General features: G+C 41.0%; 1 protein-coding gene across 1 annotated transcript; it reads left to right on the top strand.

Annotated features, from left to right (window-relative positions):
- The first annotated feature begins 69 nt into the window (after positions 1 to 69).
- Positions 70 to 27,199, top strand: psmd10 (proteasome 26S subunit, non-ATPase 10). The gene is made up of 5 exons (XM_060926980.1): positions 70 to 224; positions 343 to 441; positions 544 to 690; positions 26,151 to 26,317; positions 26,425 to 27,199. Exons 1-5 carry the CDS (start codon positions 111 to 113, stop codon positions 26,576 to 26,578), a joined length of 681 nt encoding a protein of 226 aa, XP_060782963.1. The 5' UTR covers positions 70 to 110; the 3' UTR covers positions 26,579 to 27,199.
- Positions 27,200 to 27,830: the final 631 nt, after the last annotated feature.

Below are 27,830 nucleotides of genomic sequence, written 5' to 3'. Positions count from 1 at the left end.
TCTACCGTTTAACACAACTTTTATTTTGAAATCTTGATCGTTTCCCTGCCGGATACTTTTGAGTGTAACGACGCTGTATACATTACGGATTATATTTGTGGGAAGTTGTTATGGAGAGCTCTGTGTCCAATTTAGAAATCTGTAATTTAGCCTACACGGGCAAATTTGATCAACTTAAACAATGTATTTTGTCTGACAGACGTTTGGCGGCGAAAACAGATCAGGTAAGGGATGCTAATGAAGAATTCCTTAAAGGTTTATTTAGCTAGTCCTACCTGTGAAGCTCATATTAGCTAGTGTGCAGTAATTATTGACAAAGTGTGATTGCTTTCTTTCTGACAGGACCACAGGACTGCTTTGCACTGGGCGTGTTCAGCTGGACATGCACATATTGTACAGTTTCTTTTGGATCTTAGAGTTGAGGTGGATATTAAGGATGATGTGAGTCAGCATCTTTTTCCCAGCTGCATGGTCCTGTCATCACTGCGGTGTGTCTGTTTGAATTATTCACCATGTTGATTGTTTGTTTGACACCATTTCCAGGCGTCTTGGACTCCTCTGCATATTGCAGCTTCTGCAGGAAGAGAAGAAATTGTTCGATCTCTAATAGGCAGAGGAGCACAACTGAATTCAGTCAACCAAAATGGTTGCACCCCATTACATTATGCAGCATCAAAGGACAGATATGAGGTATGTTCACAAATTTCAGTCGTCCCTCACTCTCTCTCTCTCTCTCTCTCTCTCTCTCTCTATATATATATATATATATATATATATATATATATATATGGGGCGGCACGGTGGTGTAGTGGTTAGCGCTGTCGCCTCACAGCAAGAAGGTCCTGGGTTCGAGCCCCGGGGCCGGCGAGGGCCCTCCTGTGTGGAGTTTGCATGTTCTCCCCATGTCCGCGTGGGTTTCCTCCGGGTGCTCCGGTTTCCCCCACAGTCCAAAGACATGCAGGTTAGGTTAACTGGTGACTCTAAATTGACCGTAGGTGTGAATGTCTGTGTCTATGTGTCAGCCCTATGATGACTTGGCGACTTGTCCAGGGTGTACCCCGCCTTTCGCCCGTAGTCAGCTGGGATAGGCTCCAGCTTGCCTGCGACCCTGCAGAAGGATAAAGCGGCTAGAGATAATGAGATGAGACACCATTTCCAGGCGTCTTGGACTCCTCTGCATATTGCAGCTTCTGCAGGAAGAGAAGAAATTGTTCGATCTCTAATAGGCAGAGGAGCACAACTGAATTCAGTCAACCAAAATGGTTGCACCCCATTACATTATGCAGCATCAAAGGACAGATATGAGGTATGTTCACAAATTTCAGTCGTCCCTCACTCTCTCTCTCTCTCTCTATATATATATATATATATATATATATATATATATATATATATATATATATGGGGCGGCATGGTGGTGTAGTGGTTAGCGCTGTCACCTCACAGCAAGAAGGTCCGGGTTCGAGCCCCGGGGCCGGCGAGGGCCCTCCTGTGTGGAGTTTGCATGTTCTCCCTGTGTCCGCGTGGGTTTCCTCCGGGTGCTCCGGTTTCCCCCACAGTCCAAAGACATGCAGGTTAGGTTAACTGGTGACTCTAAATTGACCGTAGGTGTGAATGTGGGTGTGAATGGTTGTCTGTGTCTATGTGTCAGCCCTGTGATGACCTGACGACTTGTCCAGGGTGTACCCCGCCTTTCGCCCGTAGTCAGCTGGGATAGGCTCCAGCTCGCCTGCGACCCTGTAGAACAGGATAAAGCGGCTAGAGATAATGAGAGAGAGAGAGAGTACTTCATCTACTTCAACAATGTTACACAAAGATCGATCCATAACAGTTGTAAATGTCACTTAATTCCACAGCTTGTCGATAATGGTGGACACCGGTGAAAATGACCACTATTATCGACACATCATGTTACTTCTCAAACGCACGTTTAGATACAAAATGGTGACTGTCAAATGAAAGAGTAAGAACCAAAGTAGGTTTCGACAAGGAAATCATGAAATCTCAGTGAATTTGATAAGTAAAAACATGTCCATGATCTTTCCACCATGTTTACCTGCGATGATGACGTCTGGGTTTTCCTCAAATTGCAGATCATGCTAAAAAAAAAATTCCATCTCGGGTAACGAGCTATGTCATCAAAGGGCAAGGGGGGTCTTCTGGTTGATTGATTAACCAATAATAACTGTTGCAACTGAAACTCACCTTTTGTAAAATTGGTTTTATTGATAAATATGAAAAAGTGTCTAATTATGGACTGTCGATAATTGTAGCCGCTCTACATTTTAAATACAATCGCAAATTTCTCTGGAGTTTTCAGGCTTAGCTAATCTCATCGTATTCTCTTTAACCAACTCATTTCTTTGTTGTTCATGAAGCATTTGCTTCTCTTTGTTAACATTTTTTTTCTTGAAAGCGGGGAGACGGTAATACCTTTTTATCTATTTCTGTATTTGAACAACCAAAAACAGCGCAAAATTGAACCATATTGCAGACAGATTAAGCCTTGCTTACACGAAAGACGGTGTCTGACCCCCAGGTGTAATTATCATGTGATGTGTGACATCATGTGCAAGGGATCTGTTCGGGCAGTGGGCATGGGTATCATTAAGAAATGAAGTAGGGGTGGAGCAATGTATGTGATACCCGGGCCCGGTGCAGCAGGGGAGAGTGTGGAAGGGGGCATCCCCCTCTCGCTGGGGGTCTTAGGGGCTTCCCCTAGAAAATTTTCAATTTTTAGATGCTATCTGGTGCATTCTAGGCCCCATTTTCACAGCTATTAATGACCATTTTTTTATTGCTATTTTATGGGTGTTTATCAGTTTGTGCATGAAACTGAGTGTATAGCATAACATAATCCAAAATAATAACATGCTAGTGTAATTAATAGCCTATACATGCAGTTGGAATGTCAGCCAATAAAACATGAATTATTTATTAAACCTGTGTTGTTGAAATCAATATTATTAATATTAAACTAACCTGCAGAGAGGGAAAAAAGGCCTAATTATATATATTTATTAAGAAGAAATAGAATGCCACATCACTGAAGCATAGTCCATATACATATCAAACCTGAAAACTAGAAGTAGCATGATTAAAGCAGGGAATGCTGTTCAGGGAACAGGATACATATAGCAGTTACTGCAGCTGTTATCTATTCACCATGACTACTGACTGACTAGTCTTAAAAAATAAAACCTGACAACTGACTAGCGAAAAAGAAGCACTTAATAAGGAGACACAAATAGATGTCCATTCCCACCACCAGGAGACTTGTAATCCAGTTTTGAACTACAAGTACAGTGGTGCTTGAAAGTTTGTGAACCCTTTAGAATTTTCTATATTTCTGCATAAATATGACCCAAAACAACATCAAAGTTTCACAAAAGTCCTGAAAGTAGATAAAGAGAACCCAGTTAAACAAATGAGACAAAAATATTATACTTGGTCATTTGTTTATTTAGGAAAATGATCCAATATTACATATCTGTGAGTGGCAAAAGTATGTGAACCTCTAGGATTAGCAGTTAATTTGAAGGTGAAATTCGAGTCAGGTGTTTTCAATCAATGGGATGACAATCAGGTGTGAGTGGGCACCCTGTTTTATTTAAAGAACAGGGATCTATCAAAGTCTGATCTTCACAACACATGTTTGTGGAAGTGTATCATGGCACGAACAAAGGAGATTTCTGAGGACCTCAGAAAAAGCACTGTTGATGCTCATCAGGCTGGAAAAGGTTACAAAACCATCTCTAAAGAGTTTGGACTCCACCAATCCACAGTCAGACAGATTGTGTACAAATGGAGGAAATTCAAGACCATTGTTACCCTCCCCAGGAGTGGTCGACCAACAAAGATCACTCCAAGAGCAAGGCGTGTAATAGTCGGCGAGGTCACAAAGGACCCCAGGGTAACTTCTAAGCAACTGAAGGCCTCTCTCACATCGGCTAATGTTAATGAGTCCACCATCAGGAGAACACTGAACAACAATGGTGTGCATGGCAGGGTTGCAAAGAGAGAGCCACTGCTCTCCAAAAAGAACATTGCTGCTCATCTGCAGTTTGCTAAAGATCACGTGGACAAGCCAGAAGGCTATTGGAAAAATGTTTTGTGGACGGATGAGACCAAAATAGAACTTTTTGGTTTAAATGAGAAGCGTTATGTTTAGAGAAGGGAAAAACACTGCATTCCAGCATAAGAACCTTATCCCATCTGTGAAACATGGTGGTGGTAGTATCATGGTTTGGGCCTGTTTTGCTGCATCTGGGCCAGGACGGCTTGCCATCATTGATGGAACAATGAATTCTGAATTATACCAGCAAATTCTAAAGGAAATGTCAGGACATCTGTCCATGAACTGAATCTCAAGAGAAGGTGGGTCATGCAGCAAGACAACGACCCTAAGCACACAAGTCGTTCTACCAAAGAATGGTTAAAGAAGAATAAAGTTAATGTTTTGGAATGGCCAAGTCAAAGTCCTGACCTTAATCCAATCGAAATGTTGTGGAAGGACCTGAAGTGAGCAGTTCATGTGAGGAAACCCACCAACATCCCAGAGTTGAAGCTGTTCTGTATGGAGGAATGGGTTAAAATTCCTCTAAGCCGGTGTGCAGGACTGATCAACAGTTACTGGGAATGTTTAGTTGCAGTTATTGCTGCACAAGGGGGTCATACCAGATACTGAAAGCAAAGGTTCACTTACTTTTGCCACTCACAGATATGTAATATTGGATCATTTTCCTCAATAAATAAATGACCAAGTATAATATTTTTGTCTCATTTGTTTAACTGGGTTCTCTTGATCTACTTTTAGGATGTGTGTGAAAATCCGATATTGTTTTAGGTCATATTTACGCAGAAATATAGAAAATTCTAAAGGGTTCACAAACTTTTAGCCACCACTGTATCCTAATTTTCATTGACCTTAACCTAGCAACACTGCCAACAGTACTGTAGTGAACAACAACATCCAGCATGGTCACTGTATCCTGACAGTCTGTCTCCCAAATTATACTGGAAAAGAAGTGTCTTCGCATTTTTTCATTTTTAAATTAACTTGGGCCTATTAGATAAGAGATCTTATTTATCCATCCATTATCTGTAACTGCTTATTCTTCTTTCATAAGAATAGTTTTGTTTACTGAGCTCTCCTCATTTGGGCACCTTTCTTGCCAAACTTGGAAAGAATCTGGACAAGGTTGGCTGGTCCTTTTGCCTTTTCTTTGGTACTTCTCAGGGCTTTCCCCAGAAAGAAACATCAGAGCGGTGTTACTGATGTGGAGCCCAGCCCATAAAGGTTGGCTGCTAGGGGGGGTCCAGGGGCATGGTTCCCTGGAAAATTTTGAAATTAAAGATTTCAAATGGTGTATTCTGGTGGCATCTAGGGCTGATTTAGGTACAATTCAACATTATTAAATTTGCTGTTTTTTACTTTGTCAAATATGAAAAGGGAAAAAATTTTAAAGGGCAAAATTCAATTTGAAATGAACACACTGGAAACAGTCAATTCAGAGAAATATTGAATTTTATTGCGCAACAAAAGCCTGCAGTATAGTGCCAGGAACAGAATCAAGGTCAAATTGCGCAACAGCGCCATCTAGCAACCAGCACCGAGAACATGGTTTTATGTCTGGTTGTGAATGGCAATCAGTGCACACAGCGAAACCCTTTTTTCACTTCTGGGTTGAATACCAGGATAGTCTAGACTTTTATATATTACAGTATCTTCCTATTTCTATAGTTATTAATTACTTTCAGAAGGGAATACGAGATATTTAGGTGCGGAAAGTACTCTGCATTGTTCAATTTATGGTATTGATTGATTTTTTTTTTTGTTTTTTTGTGCAAGTGACAGCATGGCGCTGACATTGCACAGTATCTGTGCTTTGGGGAAAGTCCTGCTTCTGGAGCCAAAGTGACATTCAGTCCATAATTAGGTAAAATATTAAGTTTCACATTCTGTGTGTAATTTAGAACGGTAAGACAACCAATAAACAAGATAATAAACTGAGCTATAAATTTCATGACCGCCACTGCCACAGGCTCTTGCTGCATGTAGTAAACAATATTGCTAAGTGCATTTTAAAGTATTAAAGTGCATTGTTGAATGAAAACCACACCGTGTAATAATACTATAATCTGTTTATCCAGCACAAAGTGGGCGTTTGTCCTCACTGTTCTGTGTAGCGTTAGCACAGTTAGTTCAGTATGGCACAAAGCTGGGTCGCTCTGGGTTTCTCATAATACACCAGTTTGTTCTGGTAAACTGATTCTCTGTGCTCTGGAGAATATATTTAAACCCCAGCCAAGTAATTAGGGCCCAAGTTGTTTTTGACTTTTTTTTTTCTTCTTCTTCTTATTATTATTATTATTAGGGCCCGAGCATCGAGGTGCAGGGCTATGGCCTGCACTGTAGGTGCAAAGCCCTATTGTCGTCATCGTCATCTTCTTCTTCTTCTTCTTATTATTATTATTATTAGGGCCTGAGCACCAAGGTGCAGGTAGGTGCAAAGCCCTATTGTTTTCAGCACGTTTCATCTATCTATCTATCTATCTGTCTGTCTGTCTGTCTGTCTGTCTATGTCTGTGGAAGAACTCGTTTTTGAGGCACTTGCGATGCTTGAAAACTCACAAATTTTGGCACACTCATCAAATGTGTGTAAAATCACAAAATTACACTGAGCAAGGGACTGGGTGTGGTCCCGGAGCTCTATAGCACCCCCGAGAACAAGCTCTGGTTGAGATGAAGTTGCTCAGATCAGCACGAAATTTTGTGTGATTTGATACTCATGTGATACAGGACAAAGTTCACTTAGTTGTATTTGACTCTGCCCAACAGGAAGTCAGCCATGTTGGATGGAATGTGGGATTTTGAAATTTTCCCATGCTGTTTTGAGGGGCTTACGATGGCTTAAAAACTCATGCAATTTTGCACATACCTTTGTCCTATGATACAATTTGAGGTGATATGGGAAATTAGTCTAGTCTTCATTAACTTCATAGTGCCACCTAGTTCAAAAATACAGATTTGACACCTTGTACATACTCAAACTCATGAAATTTGGTACACACGTCAGTCATGTACACTGAAACTCATCCATAGGGGCTTGATCTCAGGTGTGTCTGGGGGACTCCATAGTGCCCCCATATGTCATGGAGACTCCTGCCCAGTATAGAGTGCTTCGAGGTCAGCGCGAACCCAGCAGCGGCCATATTGGAAGTCAAAGGTCGCTGTGTCAGTGCATTGTTGTTGTTCAGCGAAGCAAAAAGGGGTGACAATGCCAAATACGTGCGTCATTGTTGGCTGTAGTAGCCGGGGGAAAAGGGTGGCAAAAGCTTCCACAGACTCCCTAAAGTCGTGACTAACCAGGGAATTGCAGCACAGGAGAAAAGCGAGCGGAGGAGACGACAGTGGCTGGCTGCCATTAACCGCTCAAATTTAGGACAACTTGACTGTATCCGGATTTGTTCTGATCACTTTGTGACAGGTAGGTTAAATTGTCTTGAATTTCATAGTTACTAAAATAAATGTGATACAAACTATTATCTTTTCTATGTACTTTCAGCAATGATTAATGGATATATTTGTCACATTAGGTAGCTTATGTCTACTGCAGTGCATTGTTACATCAAATGACATTTAAGATCTAGGCCTAGTAATGTTTATGTACACATGCTGTTAGTACAAGTTACATACTAGGCCTACATTTTATTCACTGACTAAAATAATTGATAATAATTATAATAGTTATAACACCGACACATCGCGGACCCAACCGGACACAAATCTATCGTATGCTTCCATACGCTTGTAGTTCTGGAAATCCTTTAGTTCACAAAATGGACTTGGGTGAAACACTAGATAGTTCACAAGATGGATGTATGTCACATGCGGCAACAAGCTGGGGTCAGCTTTCCATTCCTTCTCACTAACAGTGTATGGATCTACATTCCCAATGAAACGTACCTTCTCAGCATAACGCTCCCGTGCCTGCTTATCCAAACTATCACAGTAGTGCTCCATCACTTCAGATGTCTAAATTCTTAAAAAATCCAAGCTTCTAAGCCCTCTAACGCGGAAAGGAACGGTGAATGTGTACTCCAGGGGTCACCAAACTACGGCCCGCGGGCCAGATCCGGCCCGCCACCCCCCTTTGACCGGCCCCCCAGCCCCTCTGCCCCCCATCACTTGAACCGGCCCTATGAGGCAATCCCCAAAAGTGGTCATGGCCTATTTTTTTTAAATTGCTTTTTGGCAAATAATAACATGTCTGCATCTTGTATTTTGTTGATTTTATCAATTAAAATTGATATTTAGTTATAAAATGAACTTCATATTTTCCGAATTTTCGTCATATGCTCGCGATCAAGCAGTGACAGGCAGCGCACGCGCAGAGAACTGTCCGTGTTCAGGACAGCAAAATGGCGAGCGGTCAGCGAAAAGCTGACACAGTGCAGAGTTTTTAAAGAACAGTGGACCACCGATTATTTTTTCGTTCAGTGTAAGGACCGTGCGTGCAGTTTGTCTTGTATGTAAAGAAAGTGTGCCCGTTTTCAAAGAATATAATCTGCGTCGTCACTATGAAACCCGCCACAAAGCAGGGTTCGAATTATAAATTTGACCCTATGGGGGTCTCTATTTAAAAAAAAAAAAGCAATGCATACTCGCTCTCCTGGACCAGCGCACTTTTGCGCACTGCAGTGCACAGCTTTCACACACAGGCGCGCGCATGCACGCACGCACGCACGCACACACACACACACACGGTGTTGCATATATATATATATATATATTAGTTAAACAAATTATATATATTGTGTATATATATATAATTATATATATTGTTAAACAAAGGAAGATCGTTGTGAGCTAGAGGACAAGTCTTCTTCGGACTTAACTTCACATTCGATTTCGCAGGCTGCAAATTTCAGTTTGCGCGCATAGTGGTGTGGTGGTGAAGTACAGCCGTACATGTTGCGGTTTAATAACACGTTCAATACAAAGTTATGGCTGCATGGTGATCGGAAATGAAATTAGTTTTATTTATATTTATATGGTGATATAGGCTATTCAAGCTTATTATGGTGATATATGACGTATTTGAGAGACTTCCACAGAAAATTAAGTTTGCTTCTTTCATGGGAGCCTGAGGGAATGGGAGCTCAGCTCCTATTGGCTCCCACGTAATTCGAACTATGCCACAAAGAGTATGCTAGTTTGCGAGGGCAAACAAGAGAAGACAGGATTCGGAGGATGAAATGCGGACTGGCTGCACAACAGAATGTATTCCTTCACCAAACCCAGATCAACCAGGCTGCTGTCCGAGCTAGCTATAAGGCAGCTCACCTACTAGCTACCCATGGAAAGCCGTTTACTGATGGGGACTTTGTTAAAGTACGCATGCTTGCTGTGGCCGAGGAGGTGTGTCCCGACAAGAAGGATGCGCTCAACGCGGTGAGTCTCTCCGCACCTACTATGACCAGGCGAACCGAAGATTTGGGGGACAACGTGTATGACCAGCTGAATGAGAGAGCATCAGAATTCGAGTTTTTTGCTTTGGCCATGGATGAGAGCAATGACGTGCAGGACACAGCACAACTGCTGTGATCTATTGATCTATTGCTCATATTATAATTTCACTGTTTTTTAAAATGTATTTATTTTATAGGCCTATTTATTTGACCTTTATTAAGTGCTGCATACAATTATTATTAATATTATTAATGATATCAGCAGGCCTACCTACAATTTATAATTTTCCATTCACCTTTGCCAGTGTCAATCACCTCAACTAGGCAGATGTTTCTTACCTTGACAGCTTTGATATTATTTTTATTAGAAAATAAATAAATGGAATATCAGTGGTATTTCAAATTAAAACAAAGTGTGAAGACTCGATTACTACTTTTGCAAACCACTAGTAAAGATAAACAAATATGTACCGGGAATCAAGTGTTGATATAGTAGTATGGATATAGTAGTGGGGATATAGTAGTGGGGATATAGTAGTGTGGATGGCCGTGCCAGGCTAGTAATCTCTACTACACAATGAGGCCTGCTGGTGGTCATATTTGTCTGGGTTATACAATTCTATGTGATATAGCTGACCCGACCCCGGCCCCCATCACAGTCAGGAACGACAATGTGGCCCCCAGAGAAAAAAGTTTGGTGACCCCTGGTGTACTCTATGATGTGTACTCTGTGAGCGCTCTGGAGCGAGTGACTTCCAAGATGGCCGTGCAGACCGCAGTGTTACTATTTTTAGCATCATCTCGGAGCACTCTATATAGTTTCACCTATCCATGTCAAATTTGGTAGGTGTGTGGAGTGCCCCAAGATGAACAAGACTGCCTATACATTGCATCAGCCATACTGAACAGGAAGTGAGATTTTTGGTTTTGTGCGTTTTGACATGTTACGTTTTAACGAACTCCTCCTAGGCAGTTTGTTGGATCCATGCCATATTTGGTATATGTCATGTCAAGATGTTACTGATGTTAAATTGTGAAGGGATTTGCGATATGTCACAAGATGTTGTTGAAATGGTGAACCAATAAATGTATACATTACGCCACGTAAACAGGAAATGAGTCATAAATTCACCATGCATTGCCTGATATGGCTCAAACTTCACAGGTTATAGGATATCATGGTTCTGAAGATATTCATATGCCCAAAGACACCCTCTGGTATAGCGCCACCATTTAGACATGGACAGTAATGACTCCATTGCCAAAACATGTGTTACATTTTGATGTACTCTTCCTAGGTGGTTTGTTGGATTCATGCCATATTTGGTATACGTCCTGTCAAGATGTTGCTGATTTTAAATTGCGAAGGGATTGGGCCGTATTGTTTTTGGCATGTTTATTGTTATGTTTATTATTATTATTATTATTATTATTATTATTATTATTATTACAGAGTTGAGACCTTGGAAATATTTGAAAACTCAATAAATTTCATACACTCATGAAAATGGGGCAAAAGTTTATTATTATTAGGTTATTTGCCTTGGGTGAGGCTAGAAGACACCATAGTGCCCCCTAAAATGTTAGATTCAAATTTATATACAGTAGTACTTGAAAGTTTGTGAACCCTTTAGAATTTTCTGTATTTCTGCATAAATATGACCTAAAACATCATTAGATTTTCACACAAGTCCTAAAAGTAGATAAAGAGAACCCAGTTAAACAAATGAGACAAAAAAAATTATGCTTGGTCATTTATTTATTGAGGAAAATGATCCAATATTACATATCTGTGAGTGGCAAAAGTAAGTGAACCTTTGCTTTCAGTATCTGGTGTGACCCCCTTGTGCAGCAATAACTGCAACTAAACATTTCCGGTAACTGTTGATCAGTCCTGCACACCGGCTTGGAGGAATTTTAGCCCATTCCTCCATACAGAACAGCTTCAACTCTGGGATGTTGGTGGGTTTCCTCACATGAACTGCTCGCTTCAGGTCCTTCCACAATATTTCGATTGGATTAAGGTCAGGACTTTGACTTGGCCATTCCAAAACATTAACTTTATTCTTCTTTAACCATTCTTTGGTAGAACGACTTGTGTGCTTAGGGTCATTTGTCTTGCTGCATGACCCACCTTCTCTTGAGATTCAGTTCATAGACAGATGTCCTGACATTTCCTTTAGAATTTGCTGGTATAATTCAGAATTCATTGTTCCATCAATGATGGCAAGCCATCCTGGCCCAGATGCAGCAAAACTGGCCCAGATGCAGCAAAACAGGCCCAAATCACGATACTACCACCACCATGTTTCATAGATGGGATAAGGTTCTTATGCTGGAATGCAGTGTTTTTCTTTTCTCTAAACATAACGCTTCTCATTTAAACCAAAAAGTTCTATTTTGGTCTCATCCGTCCACAAAACATTTTTCCAATAGCCTTCTGGCTTGTCCGCATGATCTTTAGCAAACTGCAGACGAGCAGCAGTGTTCTTTCTGGAGAGCAGTGGCTTTCTCTTTGCAACCCTGCCATGCACACCATTGCTGTTCAGTGTTCTCCTGATGGTGGACTCATTAACATTAGCCAATGTGAGAGAAGCTTTCAGTTGCTTAGAAGTTACCCTGGGGTCCTTTGTGACCTCGCCGACTATTACATGCCTTGTTCTTGGAGTGATCTTTGTTGGTCGACCACTCCTGGGGACGGTGACAATGGTCTTGAATTTCCTTCATTTGTACACAATCTGTCTGACTGTGGATTGGTGGAGTCCAAACTCTTTTTAGAGATGGTTTTGTAACCTTTTCCAGCCTGATGAGCATCAACAACGCTTTTTCTGAGGTCCTCAGAAATCTCCTTTGTTCGTGCCGTGATACATTTCCACAAACGTGTTGTGAAGCTCAGACTTTGATAGATCCCTGTTCTTTAAATAAAACAGGGTTAGTCCGGGAGCCATGGGGTCGGACCCGGAATTTTTGGTTAAAGTTTTTTTTTTTGCTTTATCTTATAGATTTGAGGTAGCTCTTCAAGATTTAAGAGGGTGCCTGGTGATATCCCTTGGGCAATTTAATATATTAACCCTTTAATGCCCTATATGCCCAAATAATGGAAGAAAATACAAAAAAAATAATATCAGTGTAAATACTGATATTAAATGCACCAAGTTGGCTGTATCTGATAGGTATTCACATTTTTCTCTATATTTGTCATTCAAATACATCAAATGTGGATTAATTAACCCTTTCATAACTTTTCCAAATTAGCGATTTTTATACAAGTATTACATAAACTCTACAGTTAATACAAAATAATGATCAATATCTATGTAAGAACTATACAGCATGCAAAAGAACTATATACAGCATGCACACACACACAAATGACCAATAACTATGTAAAAGAACTATATACAGCATGCATACACTCACACCAATGATCCACTATGTAAACGAACTATATACAGCATGTATACACTCACACCAGTGATCCACTATGTAAAAGAACTACAGCATGAAATAGAAATATATACAGCATGCATACACTCACACCAGTGATCCACTATGTAAAAGAACTATATACAGCATGCATATACACTCACACCAGTGATCCACTATGTAAAACTACAGTATGCAATATATCAAGCATGCAAAATGGCATATACAGCATGCGCACACACACACAAGAATAGCAAAAGATACTGATTTTCAATTAACCAAATTGGCTGTACAGTATTCACGCTTTACTGTCATTCAAATTAGTCAAACGTGTAATTGACCCTTTCATAAATTTGCAAAATTAACAATTTTGATACAAGAACTACAGTACATAAAGCATGTACGTGCATGCATGCATGCACACGCACACACATACACATGCACACACACTAATGAGCAATAATTATGTAAAATAATTACATACAGTATGCAAACACACACAAAACACAAAAACTATTTAAGGAAAGAACTAAGAGTTCAGATGAAAAAAAAAAACCCTCTAAACCCTTTGCCATTGCTTAGTGTCTGTAAAAATATGCTTATGTACTGGATGCCAGCTAGTACAGAGGAGAATGTTAAGTAAACCTTACTCCCCAACGTTTTAAAAGTCGTGCTAGTCAGTGGAAGAGCAGTGTGGTTTGGAGTGGGGGTGAATCGGGGACAATGCCCTGAATTTTACTAGGGAACCAGGAACATTACTATTTCAACAGTCAATATCGTAAAAATAAGCAATCTATTAGCTTAATGTATTAGCTTAAGAAAACCTTACTGCCCAACGTTTTAAAAGTCGTGCTAGTCAGTGGACTGGCTAGTGCACATGACTCTCAGTCCACAAGCAGTGTGGTTTGGAGTGGGGGTGAGGGTAAGGTTAACAGACTTTTGAGATGATAATCGGGGACAATGCCCTGAATTTTACTAGGGAACCAGGGACATTACTATTTCAACAGTCAATATCATTAAAATAAGCAATCTATTAGCTTAATGTATTAGCTTAAAAAAATCAGTGACTAGCATTTACTAGGTGAGAGTTGGGTGTGCTAGCCAGTGTTGTGAAACTATGGGTCTAGTTCACTGGTGAGCAGTGAGTACATGTCACTGCTCTTTCATGATTACAGTCAAATAGTTTCTCTGCTTAGCTTATGCGTGCTGTGATCTTTTGGGGGCAGTGTGATTGACAGAGTTAGCAAGATAGCTACACAAGTTGGCTTGAATTAGCTAATTGTGTCCCTCATATGCCCCTGCAGAAGTAAACACAAGGATGACAATGGAGTGTATGCCTAATAATTTAAGGCTCGCATTAACAACCAAAGTAATAGAGTAATAAAGGGCTTTTTGTTATAAGCCCTGCCCCCAATTGCATGGCCACACCCCCAACCATGGCTGGAACCCCACCCCCAGGCCTTAAACTCATCCTATTATGTTAACAAACACAAAAATAAGTATGATATATAGACTTTGGTGAACATAAAGTGAAGAATGTCAAAATGTCAGAATTTAGGCTATGACTGCAGCACATCCAACAATAAAGGGCCAATATCCGGAATTGACCAAGGGATATCACTGGGCACCCTCTCTTATCTTAATGAGTAGACCTTGGACAACAACAAACAGCAAAAAAAAAAAACTTTAACCGACGAAGCCAGGTTCAGCCAAATTTGGGCCTTTGGCTCCCGGACTAGTGCCCACTCACACCTGATTGTCATCCCATTGATTGAAAACACCTGACTCTGGGGCTTCCGGTTCAGCGAAATCTCGGATGGCTGCATAATCACAGTGCTCCCCGGCGGTTTTAACTTAATACCCCTGAACATAACAAAAGAGATATAAAAGTTGAGATTGTTGGACATGAGTAAGTCCAGGGGTTCGTCACGAAGCAAGAAACAACCTGGTGAAGACGACGACGGAAAAAACAAAGAAATGGCTGCTAGCCGAAGTAGCTCCCCACTCATGGAAGAAGAGGGTGCGCGAGCTAGCTTGCAAGGTATAATGAACGAACTAAGGGATTTTAGACGAGACAATAAACACCACCTAACGGAGATTAAACAAGAATTACGCCGAACGAATAATAGACTGGAAGAGGCAGAGGGGCAGATTGACGAAGTGGAAACCACACTGCTGGCAGCATCAACGTTGCTGAAAAAGGTAATGAAACGCCAGGCTAGCTTGGAAACCAAACTGACTGATCAGGAAGGTAGAGCACGTCGGGACAATATTAGAATCTACGGTATACCCGAAGGAGATGAGGGCGAAAATGTGATTGACTTTGTGCAGAATCTACTTAAAGTTTCACTAGATCTACCACCTGAAATGAACATTATAATTGAAAGAGCGCACAGAGCCCTTGCTGCTACACCAACCAACCCTGCCCCTGACCCAAAGCCGCCCCGCTCGATCGTTGCCAAGTTTGCCAGCTACGCAGTAAAGGAGGAGGTGATCCATAGAGCATGGCAGAAAAAACAAATCTTCCACAACACAACCCGCTACTATGTGGATCACGATTACCCAGCCGCAATTCTGAAGAGACGCAAGGAATATGCGGAAGCAAAAAAGGTGCTGAAAGCGAAAAACAAAATTCCGTACGCCTTATCCAGCAAAGCTACGTGTGTACTACGCCCCAAACGATACGTGTGTGTACCAGACGGCGGCAGAAGCAACGCAGGATATGTCTAGAAGAGGTCTCCCGGTCTCCATCATACGTGCTCAACCCGACCCAGACAGCAGAGAGCTCCAGCTACTATCCTCATGGACAAGTGTTCATGGCCGAAAAGGAGCCTCACTCTCAAGACTTCAAGAGGAAGACTGACAATTGATTTCAACATTTAATTCGCCAGAAACAGTCGTCAAAATGGACAATATTTTAAGATAAGTCAAGGGCTAAGTGAGTTTATTTTCTATGGTATTTGCTATGGTTGTAATTCTGTAGATAATACCTACTCTGATTTTAAGTTTCTTGTTTTAATTGATATTGAATTGTTTAATTAGACCGGGTCACAGTAGTTTATGTTAATGGCCATATGGGCTGCACAGCCATCTCAAGGGGCCCTCCTTGCTGATAGCAAAAGAGGCTTTTCCCTTTCAGGGTGTGTTGATACCACCACAACCCCCTTAAAGGCTCATTCTGAAGGAGCCTCACATTTGGAAGCTAAATCATTACTTTCAGATGCTTTCACAATAGGTTTGTTCCACTTTTATCTCTCCACGTTCAGGAGAGTATTTTGTGAGGAGTGTACCCTATACACCTCTTTTGCTCTTTATTTTTCTTTCAGTTCTTTAGCAACCAGAAGGTTATTTTTGTATCTAAATTCCTACATGAGACCATGGCTAATTTCACTTCAAATTTAAAAATAATTTCTTTTAATGTCAATGGGGTTCTTAACCCAATTAAGAGGAGTAAGATTTTAAGTAAAATGAAAAAAGAAAATGCACAAGTAGTGTACCTACAAGAGACGCACCTTAATTCTGCAGAGCATGAAAAACTGAAAAGAATGGGATTTTCTAAAGTTTACTATTCATCCTACAAATCAGGTCACAGGCGAGGAGTAGCTATCCTGATTTCTCACAAGGTTCATTTTGAAAAAGTTAAAGAATTAAAAGACAAGGAAGGCAGATATATCTTAGTTTCAGGGAAGATAGAGGGAGTGGAAATAACACTATTGAATGTATATATTCCCCCAGGTAGCGATTTTTCCTTTTACAGAAGCATATTTGACTTAATGACAGCAGGGTCTGGTATTGTTATTTGCGGAGGGGACTGGAATATACACCTTAATCCCAAACTTGACCGTTCTAAACCATCTAGTCCAACTCCAATACATAAAAAGCTGAAAGCTCTCTTGTCTGACCTGGGAGTAATAGATCTTTGGAGGGATTTTAATCCAACTAGTCACAACTATACCCATTATTCCCACCCGCACGGATTGTACGCCAGGATTGACTATTTTCTCATCTCATCTCATTATCTCTAGCCGCTTTATCCTTCTACAGGGTCGCAGGCAAGCTGGAGCCTATCCCAGCTGACTACGGGCGAAAGGCGGGGTACACCCTGGACAAGTCGCCAGGTCATCACAGGGCTGACACATAGACACAGACAACCATTCACACTCACACCTACGGTCAATTTAGAGTCACCAGTTAACCTAACCTGCATGTCTTTGGACTGTGGGGGAAACCGGAGCACCCGGAGGAAACCCACGCGGACACGGGGAGAACATGCAAACTCCACACAGAAAGGCCCTCGCCGGCCCCGGGGCTCGAACCCAGGACCTTCTTGCTGTGAGGCGACAGCGCTAACCACTACACCACCGTGCCGCCGGATTGACTATTTTTTTATTTTTAAAAGAGACCGCCACAGAATGCAAAAATGTGAAATAGGAAATATTGACCTGTCTGACCATGCCCATCTCATTTTATCACTGCAAATCTCTAACAACTGTAGGAACACACTATGGAGATTAAACACTGGTATATTAAACAATGAACAATTTAAACTGAATATGAAACAAGAAATAGTAAGAACTTTGGCAGAAAATGATAATGGAGATGTTGGTTTAGATATTCTATGGGATACATTGAAAGCTGTTTTGAGAGGGAGGATTATCTCATTTTGCTCATTTAAAAAGAAAGAGAGGCAGGCAATATTAACAGGACTGAATAGCAAGTTGGTAAAACTTGAAACAGAACACAAAAGAGACCCACAATCAGATTATCTCTTAAAACTGAAGGAAATCAGGAGGAAAATAGATGAAGTGTATTCAGAAGAGATACGAAAAAACTTGGTGTATACAAAGCAGAAATATTATGAAAATGGTCCTAGATTTGCAAAGCTCCTGGCAAGAAAACTACAGAAGCAACAGGCTGATAGAACAATTTATAAAATCAGGGATCCTGAATCTAAAGCCATAGTATACAAACAAAACGAGATACAAAAGTCATTTCAAACTTATTATAAGCAATTGTACACACAGCCGAACTTAGCAAACGAGAACCAAACATTTTTTGCAGTCGCTTAACTTGCCTACACTGTCCTCTAGTGACAACAGCAGATTAATGGCAGAAATAACTGAAGAAGAGCTGAATGAGGCGATTTCCAGAATGAAGAAATCGGCGGGCCCAGATGGGTTCCCCTCTGAGTGGTACAAGGCATTTAGGTCTGAACTGGTACCAAGTCTTCTTCGAACCTTTAATGCTGCTCTTAAAGAGGGAAACATCCCACCATCCTGGAAAGAAGCCACAATTTCAGTTATCCCAAAAGAAGGAAAAAATAGGTTAGAATGTGGATCATTCAGGCCAATTTCAGTTCTCAACACAGACTACAAATTATACACTTCAATTCTGGCAAAAAGACTTGAAAAGATTCTTCCACAAATTATACACACAGATCAAACGGGTTTCATTCTACAAAGACAAACTCATGATAATATCAGACGAACATTACATATATTGAACCACATTCAAGAAAATAAATCAGAAGCTGTACTAGTTAGCCTGGACGCGCAACAAGCCTTTGACTCCGTAGGCTGGATTTTTTTGTATAAAGTCCTTGAGAGATTTGGTTTTCATAAAAAGTTTATAGAGGTAATTAGCAATTTATACACTAATCCATGTGCAAGGGTGAAAATAAATGGATACTTGACTGATAGGATCAATTTAGAACGAGGTACAAGGCAAGGATGTGGACTGTCCCCACTACTTTTTGCAATTTACATAGAACCCCTTCCCCAGTGGTTAAGACAGTCTGAATGCATTAAAGGAATATCAATAAATGGAGATCAACATAAGGTTGTGTTGTATGCAGACGATGTACTTCTTTGTTTAGAAGAACCCACTAACTCACTTCCTGAACTATTTAAACTTCTAGATACCTTTGGAAAATATTCAGGATACAAGCTTAATATTCTTAAAACACAAATTCTTACATTTAATTATATCCCTCCAAGACAAATTAAAGACACATTCTCACTGAGATGGGATCAGACAACATTGAAATATCTGGGAGTGCTGATATCTAAAGATATGTCATTACTTGCTAAAATCAATTATGATCCTCTGGTGTCTAGGATAAAATCTGACATACAGAGATGGAACACTAATCCATTCCTGAGTCTTATTCAAAGGGTTGAATCTGTGAAAATGAACATTCTCCCAAGGCTTCTGTTTCTGTTTCAATCCCTGCCTGTAGAGATTTCTGCCAAACAATTTTCTGAATGGGATAAAATGATCTCTAGATTCATTTGGCAGGGTAAAAAAACAAGAGTTAGGTATAAAACCTTACAGCTGACAAAGAAAAAAGGAGGTTTGGCTGTGCCGAACTTGAAACAATACTTCCTCTCCTCTCAGATTAAAGTTCTTCTGACTCTGTGTAACCAACACTATTTTGCTAGATGGAAGGACATAGAATCCTCATTGATAAAGAACCCCCCCATAGATTCAGTACTAGGTAATTCAGACTTGAAAAAGTTCATAAATACGATCAAAAACCCATGGATAAAATTTCAACTTAAAATATGGAACTGTGTAAAAGAGGACTATCACTTGCATGAAAAACTTAGGATACTCAGATGGTGTGCTTTTGACCCAAATTTTAAACCAAACAAACTAGATGATAGATTCAGGATGTGGATAACCCATGGTATAACAACATTCTACTCTATAATGGAAAAAGGGACTCTGAAAGATTTTCAAACACTGCAAGAAAAACACGGCCTAGGAAGACAAGACTTCTACAGATACCTACAGTTACGCCATTATTTTGATCAAGACATTAAAAAACATATAGATACTGATGATCCAGTAATCAAGGTTGTTCTAGTAGGAGCCTACTTCCCCTTGAACAAAGGTCTCATATCAAAACTATACCAAGCTTTTATGTCTAAACAAACTGACTCTACAGAATATATTAAGAATAAATGGGAAGTAGAAAGTGGCCGGGTGATGTCAGAGGAAGAATGGTTTAATTGTTGTGAATTCCAATGGAAATGTACCAATTCTTATACCTGGAGAGAGTTTGGATGGAAATGTTTGGTTAGATTTATCACCCCAAAACAGAAAACACACATCTCATCAGGGAATGCTACTTGTTGGAGACTATGCGGAAATCAGGAGGCCAATCATTGGCATATATTTTGGGATTGCCCAGTAATCAGACAGTTCTGGTCAAAGATACACGAACAGATGGAAAACATATTTGATCTAACCATACCTTTTGAATTCAACATCTTTGTGTTAGGAGATACTGCTTTTCACACAGACCAAGAAATACATCTTAACAGATATTTGTTTGGTATTCTGATATCTGCTGGCAGAAAATCTATTACAAGACACTGGTTGCAATCAGACACACCCACAACAGCAGAATGGACTGATATAATCAACGATATATACTTGATGGAGAAAATCACTTTTTCACACCGATTACTAATGAAGAAATTTGTGAAATTATGGACTGAATGGATATCCCAAAGAGAGAATGAATAAGCACTACTTGTTTTTATCTATGTCTATTTGTGTATATTTGTAAATGTAAATGTCTGGTCTCTGTAATGATTCTTTTGTTTGTTTGTTTTTGTTCGTTTTTCTTCATTGTTCAATAAAAACTAAATTAAAAAAAAAAAAAAGAAAACACCTGACTCTAATTTCACCTTCAAATTAACTGCTAATCCTAGAGGTTCACATACTTTTGCCACTCACAGATTATGTAATATTGGATAATTTTCCTCAATAAATAAATGAGCGAGTATAATTTTTTTGTCTCATTTGTTTAACTTCATCTACTTTTAGGACTTGTGTGAAAATCAGATGTTTTAGGTCATATTTATGCAGAAATATAGAAAACTCTAAAGGGTTCACAAACTTTCAAGCACCACTGTAGCTTTGGATGCCACATTGAGACTCCTGCCTGGTATACAGTTTCACCTATCCGTGTCAAATTTGGTACGTGTGTGGAGTGCCCCTAGACAAACAAAATTGTCTATGCATTGCTTCAGCCATACTGAACAGGAAGTGAGATATTTTTGGTTTTGTGTGTTTTGACACGTGTTACATTTTTAACAAACTCCTCCTAGGCGGTTTGTTTGATCCATGCCATATTTGGTACACGTCATGGCAAGATGTTGCTGATTTTAAGTTGTGAAGGGATTTGTGATGTCTCACAAGATGTTGAAATGGTGAAGCAATAAATTTGTTATGCCACACGAACAGGAAGCATGTCAAAAATTCACCATGCATTGCTTGATATAGCTAAAAATTCACAGGGTATAGGATACAATGGTTCTGATGATATCTACTTGCCCAATTTGACCCTCTGGTATAGCACCACCATTTGGACCTGGACAGTAATGATTCCATTGCCTAAAAACTTTGGCTCATAAAATTTGGTACTCCCATCAGTCCTGGCCACCGCTACTCAGGGATAGAGGCTTGACCCCAGGTGTGTCCATTGGACTCCATAGCGCCCCCACGTCATTGAGACTTCTGCCCGGTATATAGTTTCACCTATCATTGTCAAAATTGGTAGGTGTATGGGTGATAACAATTAAGATGAACAAAACTGAAATGGATTTGTGATATCTTGCATGATGTTGAAACAGCGAACCAATAAATTTGTATGTTTCGCCATGCAAACAGGAAGTGTGTCATAAATTCAACATGCATTGCCTGATAGAGCTAAAACCTCACAGGTTATACATCAGGGTTCTGATGATATCCCCATGCCCAAAGTGAGCCTCCCGTGTAGCGCCATTTGGACCTGGACAGTAATGATTCCATTGCTGAAAAACTGACTTGAAATTTGGTACACGCATCAGTCCTGGCCACTGCTACTCAGGGATAGAGGCTTGGCCCTGGGTACAATGCCCTATTGTTTTCGCCGTGTTCTCATGCACGAGGGCCCTTTATCGCCACTAGCGGCTATATTTCACTTTATTTTCTGTCCTCTGTCTACCAAATGCTGGCGTGGTCTATTGCGTGCGAGCTCCTCATTAGCAAAACTTCATTTTGAACTGTAATGAATCAAAAGCAAGCTTTCTGGCACCCCAACGTTGCCGTGACAAGCAGCTGATCAATGTCGAGCTTTCATACAGTGTAGCTGACATGATTTGAAGGTCAAGGCCATAAAGCTGCTACGAGTACACAAACACAGTAAAAAGTGTAAAAGAACATAAAAATAACTACTGATAACCATAAGAAAGAAAAGGTCTTGGAAAATAGGAAATCCACTAGCATTGTTGGTTGAGGAACTTTGAAAAGTAACTGGCGCCAAGCTGATCACAGCTGGATTTTGTGCCAGGTGCTGGCCATTAATGAAACCCCTGAGTGGGCATGTGCCATCCTTGACTGCCATGCAATGGAGTATTAAGGCATCTCCTTCCCTCTACTAGCCTGGGGTGGTGCCTTGAGCAAGTACTAGTAACCCCTCGCTCCTCCTGGTCAGGGTTACGACCGAAGACTGGACTCAGCAGACTGCGTGGAGGAATCCACCACCTGGTGGTTGAACAGGCAGGAAGGCCACCCAGCAAAGTGTTTGTGGAGCACGATCAGGGCATAGTGCAACACGTTGAACACTGTTGGCCGTCCACTGCATTCTGGCCTAGCTCCAGCCGTCTTGAGTCTGTCTTGCCCCTGGACCTAATTAGGTCAGGCCAAGAGAGGGGGGCTGACTGCTGCACAGCTCTCCCTTGCTCTAATCCAAGTCACGACTTCAAATTCAAGTCCTGTGGTGATGGGCAAGTGCTGAAGCAGCAGGTGCGGAAACACTGGAAGCTGTAGTCACAAACCTGCACACAGGCAGCCCAGGGCATAGGGTTGCTCTCTGCTGGAACAAAGCAGCAGCAGAGTTCGGCAGCCCCTTGGGTGTCTGAGCAGCCCTGTTTAGAATTCCACAATTCCAAGGCATCCACAAATGCAAGTTAAAACCGTATATAAACAATATCCAGAAACCCCGCTGCCTACTCTGGGCCTGAGCTCTTTTACGATGGACTGAGGTGAAGTGGAAAACTGTCCTGTGTAGTGCTGTCAAAGTTAACGCGATAATAACGCGTTAACGGGATCTCAGTTTAACTCGATTAAAAAAAATAGTGCTGTTAACGCAAATTCTAATTTGGCCCTGCGAGTCACCCGTAGTTCCTGTTGAGGCTTGTCGCGCGCTGCTTCAATAAGAGTACGTGTGAGTGATGGAGAAAGGCATAAACATCCTCGCCGCCATATTGGATGGGGCAAAGTGGAGATTCTTCAACCGTCTAATAAAGATGCCTCATTCCTGTGCTGCGTTTAACTGTACCAACAGGTTTACTGTCCAAACGAGATCACATGGGATTACCTTTCACAGGTGAGACTGGAAAAGTACTTTTCAATACTGTTCCTTCAGTCTTCAGTTTCCCAGCTCATCTCCACCGGGGAGGTGTAGAGTTATAAGCAGTGAGAATTAGATAATACAGTGCCACACTATGATGAACGTTTTTGAACGTATGATGAATGTTTTTATTTTTGTTATCTGTTTTTTTCTTCTTTTATGGCAAATACTTCTCTTCAAAAGAAACTAATGAAGAGTAAAATAAAACAGTTTTTTATTTTCACAATGATATGCACTTTATTTTTCATCCCTTGGTTTTCTCATCTAATATGGAAGTTATGGATGTCAGTGGCTGTGACAAGACGTGTTATGCTCTGCAATAAAAAAAAACATTGGTACAAAGCAAGCCCATTCACTTTTTTATGCTGATAAGAGAATTACACTGGTTTATCATGTGACAAAAATGTGCAATTAAATTGCGATTAATCGCGAGTTAACTATGACAGTCGCGACATAAGTTATTTGCTGTCATGGTTTGAATTTTCATTGCTGTGCAAATGTTAAATTTACATTAGCTGCAGGCCTTCTACATCTTCCCCTCCCTCTCTCGACCTAAAGCAGTGGATGAATGCTTATGTATTAAAACTTAATACCTGGAAAATGGATCTTCTACTGATTGGTTCCAAACTAATTACCTCTTCCAATAGTAGTCTTAATCTGGTCATTGATGGTACTGTCATTAAATCTTCACCCACTGTACATAACCTCGGTGTTATCTTTGATTCTGCCCTCTCTTATGAAAATCACAAACTCCCTGTCTAAAGCCTAGGTCACAACCGGACGTATGATTTTTTTTTTTGGCCGTGTGATTTTTGGCATTTCCCAAATCGCTGCGTTTTTTTTTTGTTCGTGGAGAAAGACGCACGTTGGCCGTAAGTTTGTCTTGCAACCTGAAAAAAACGTAAGCGCCTGTAGAGTTTGTTTGACATGACAAAGAACCTCTGCGGCCAGTCTTCGGCTCGAAAATCAGCACGTCACACGCGCAGCCTCTGTGCATTTCTTGCGTTTTTTGCACGTAGACCGGCCGTAGGAGCACGTACGGCCGGTTGTGACCGAGGCATAAGACAACCTTTTTTCACTGACACAACATTGCACGTCTCTGTCCTGCTCTCAGCACCAAGTCAAGTTTGTTTGTATAGCGCTTTTAGCAATAGACATTGTCCCAAAGCAGCTTTACAGAATCTGAATGACCCAAGACATGAGCCAATTTTATTCCTAATCTATCCCCAATGAGCAAGCCCGTGGCAAGGAAACCCCCTTCCCCCCCCAGACGACACGAGGAAGAAACCTCAAGAGGAACCAGACCCAAAAGGGATTCCCATCCTCACCTGGACAACATGACTATAACAGTTTTAACATGAAGTCAGTTTCGTTGATATTATAACTCTTCATTGATGGAAACTTGAGTGCAAAACTGTTCATGACAACCGCAGTCCTAAAGTTAGCAAGCCAAGTGTAGTCTTCAGCCACAAAAGCATTACTGTAAGTGTCCAGAGTGTCTTCCAAGTGTGACTTTCAACTGTCCATATGGGGCCGTTAAGGATGCCGAAACGCTCGTCCATGCTTTTATTGCATCATGATTAGATTATTGTAAATGCTTTGTTCGTTGGTCTTCCAGCCAAGTCCATTGCTCAGCTTCAATATATTCAAAACTCTGTAGCCAAAGTCCTCATCCATACTGAACGCTCGGTACATATCACCCCTGTCCTCCAGAACCTTCACTGGCTCCCTGTTCTATATCACATTCAGTATCAAATAATTCTGTTTACATTTAAAACACTCCAGGGCTATGCTCCTCATTATCTAATGGAATTACTTCAACAGTACTCTCCCATTCGCAGTCTCAGACCTTCATCTTTTGGTCTGTTGTCGGTCCCCAAATTTGAATTATCCACCAGAGCATTTAGGGTTGCAGCCTAGACTTCTAGACTTCTGTCCCTCAGAGCCTTTGTGATTGTACATTCTCATTATCTCTAGCCGCTTTATCCTGTTCTACAGGGTCGCAGGCAAGCTGGAGCCTATCCCAGCTGACTACGGGCGAAAGGCGAGGTACACCCTGGACAAGTCGCCAGGTCATCACAGGGCGTGATTGTACATCTCTCCCTAAATTAAAATTATTTCAAATCTTATCTCTTCTCTCTGCTATCCTTCTTTTCCTGATCATTGACTATTCAAACTTTTTCAATGTTTTGAACTCATCTGCTGTCTTGATGCTCATGTTAATTGTCCTTTTGTTGTTTCTCCTTTTCTGGTTTTCTTGTATGTTCTGTCTTCTTTTGGGTGATTTTTATTTCTCTTTCTGTTTTGCCATTTGGTAGGGCCATTACTCTAAAGCATCCTTGGGTCGGTGAAAAGTGCTATATAAATTAAACTACTTGTCACACTGCAAAAATTGTACAGGAGTGATTTGAGGAATATGACAGAGTTCAAAGTGTGGATTTAGCCTTCAAATTCCGCAAATCTCAATCCAATCAAGCATCTTTGAGATGTGCTGGATAAAGTCTGAGTCACAGAAACCCCACCTCGCAACTTGCAGGACTTAAAGGATCTGCTGCCAGCATCTTGGTGCTGGATACCACGGCACCTTCAGAGGTCTTGTTCAGTCTATGTGTCAAAAGATTAGAGCTGTTTTGGCAGCACAAGGGGGGACCTATACAATATTAGACAGGTGGTTTTAATGTTATAGCTGATCAGTGTATAATGCTCCTTTTTTACTGATGGATAGGAAAAAATGTGGCTGACACATGGTGCATATTAACACCTGGGCTACAGCTTGCACGCATATGGTAGGTGTAGTTGATAAAATGGCCAATGAGTGTAGTGATAACTGAGTTTTGTTCAACAGATAGCCCTGCTTTTGCTGGAAAATGGTGCTGACCCTAATGCCACAGATAAACTAAGATCCACACCTCTACACAGAGCCTCAGCAAAGGGGAACTATCGCCTGATCCAACTTCTCTTAAAACAGAGCGCTTCTACTAATATTCAGGACTCTGAGGGCAATACACCACTGTGAGTGTTGTCGCTTTTTTTTTGACACAAAAGATTTTAATGTACTTTATCACTTCCCCACCTGTGACAGAACTTCTGTACTAATGGTGTGTCTCTGTTTTTGCCAGCCATCTTGCATGTGATGAGGAGCGAGCAGAAGCTGCAAAGCTCTTAGTCGAACATGGTGCCAGCATTTACATTGAGAATAAGGAAGAAAAGACACCTTTACAGATTGCCAAAGGTGGACTTGGTAATGTTCTTCGGAGGATTGTCGAAGGCTGAAGTGATTATGAGAAGGTTTACGCATCAGCTACTTCAGGCTGGTCAGTTCTACAGACATGAGTTTCTGTCCCAGAAGATGGCCAACAAAATATTTTCATGAATTAAAAGAAAGAAACAAGAGCCAAGACGCGTGTGTGTGTGTGTGTGTGTGTAGCCTGAAAAGTACATGGTCAATGTTTGTGAAAGATTTTCTTCATCTTTGTATTGTGGTTTAATAAAACATTCACTTCTCTTCAAATAACATCTGACACATGGGATTTTAATCTGTCTTTTTGTTTTGTTTTATTTTTTAGGTGGCGCAAGTTTAACATTTTGAAATCTTATACATCATTAGTTTATAGATATTTAGTTCACAATTATGTTTCACAGGGAAATGATTAAATACAGCTTATATTGTTTGCTTTTCAGACATAACTATACAATATGCTATAGAACTTACAGATATGAAAAAATGCTTGCAATAAATATTTTAGGAAAAAAAATCCTCGAGCAATCACTTGATGCTTATTCATGAAAAATGTTTGCAGACTTGCTTTAGTAGACAGGTTTGTTGTCCAAAAAGAGGAATTTGAATTTGCACTGTTTGACCCAAGAGTTGTAATAAACCCAGTTGTGGCAGCAGGGGCGTGGCCAAGCGTCAGTTTGTGAATGGAGGGGGGGTCGGGGAAAGTGAGTGGCCAAGTCATTACACCTGATGTGTGTGTGAGTGAGTGAGAGAGAGTCTGCCCATGTTTACATTAGACCGTATCAGCGGATCATCAGATTAACGTTTTTAAAACGATTAGTGTGCACACAGCAACACCAATACACGATTTGCGTGCACACAGCAACACCAATACACGGATACGTTCGGCTCCGCAGGCATCCTGCGCTCCAAATCACTCCGCCCTGAACAGCGAGTGCCCTCTGGAGGGTGCGCACTCCGGCCCTGCGCAGCTCACAGAGCGCGCGAGTGAAGTGCACAACCAGTGATTCGGGACTGAGCCGCTGTGTGTGTGATCCCAGCGCATATCACTTACCACTTGCAAGTGGAAGGATGGCAAGCCTAAAGACAATCATAAGTACACAATGGGCAGTATTTGCATCAGTATTTGCAGTATTTTCATACTTTTATACTCTTTAATGAAAGGTGATACAAGGCGGAAGTCCGCGCCATTTTTCAGCAGTCGCGTCACATGACCAACGCCAGCGAATCAGGAAGGTGGATGTCACAGTGACGTTGTCCAATGACAACGCCAGCTAGAGCTCAGCA

Source organism: Neoarius graeffei, chromosome 8, assembly GCF_027579695.1.
Source record: "Neoarius graeffei isolate fNeoGra1 chromosome 8, fNeoGra1.pri, whole genome shotgun sequence".
Classification (NCBI taxonomy): Eukaryota; Metazoa; Chordata; class Actinopteri; order Siluriformes; family Ariidae; genus Neoarius; species Neoarius graeffei.
Note: the sequence above shows the minus strand (reverse complement) of the source record. Positions and strands in the feature narration are given on the sequence as shown.

Coding starts and splice junctions, on each gene's coding strand:
- psmd10 (XM_060926980.1), top strand. CDS start 111: ATGGAGAGCTCTGTGTCCAATTTAGAAATCTGTAATTTAGCCTACACG. Junction 442..543: donor AGGTGGATATTAAGGATGAT/GTGAGTCAGCAT, acceptor CACCATTTCCAG/GCGTCTTGGACTCCTCTGCA. Junction 26,318..26,424: donor TCTGAGGGCAATACACCACT/GTGAGTGTTGTC, acceptor TGTTTTTGCCAG/CCATCTTGCATGTGATGAGG.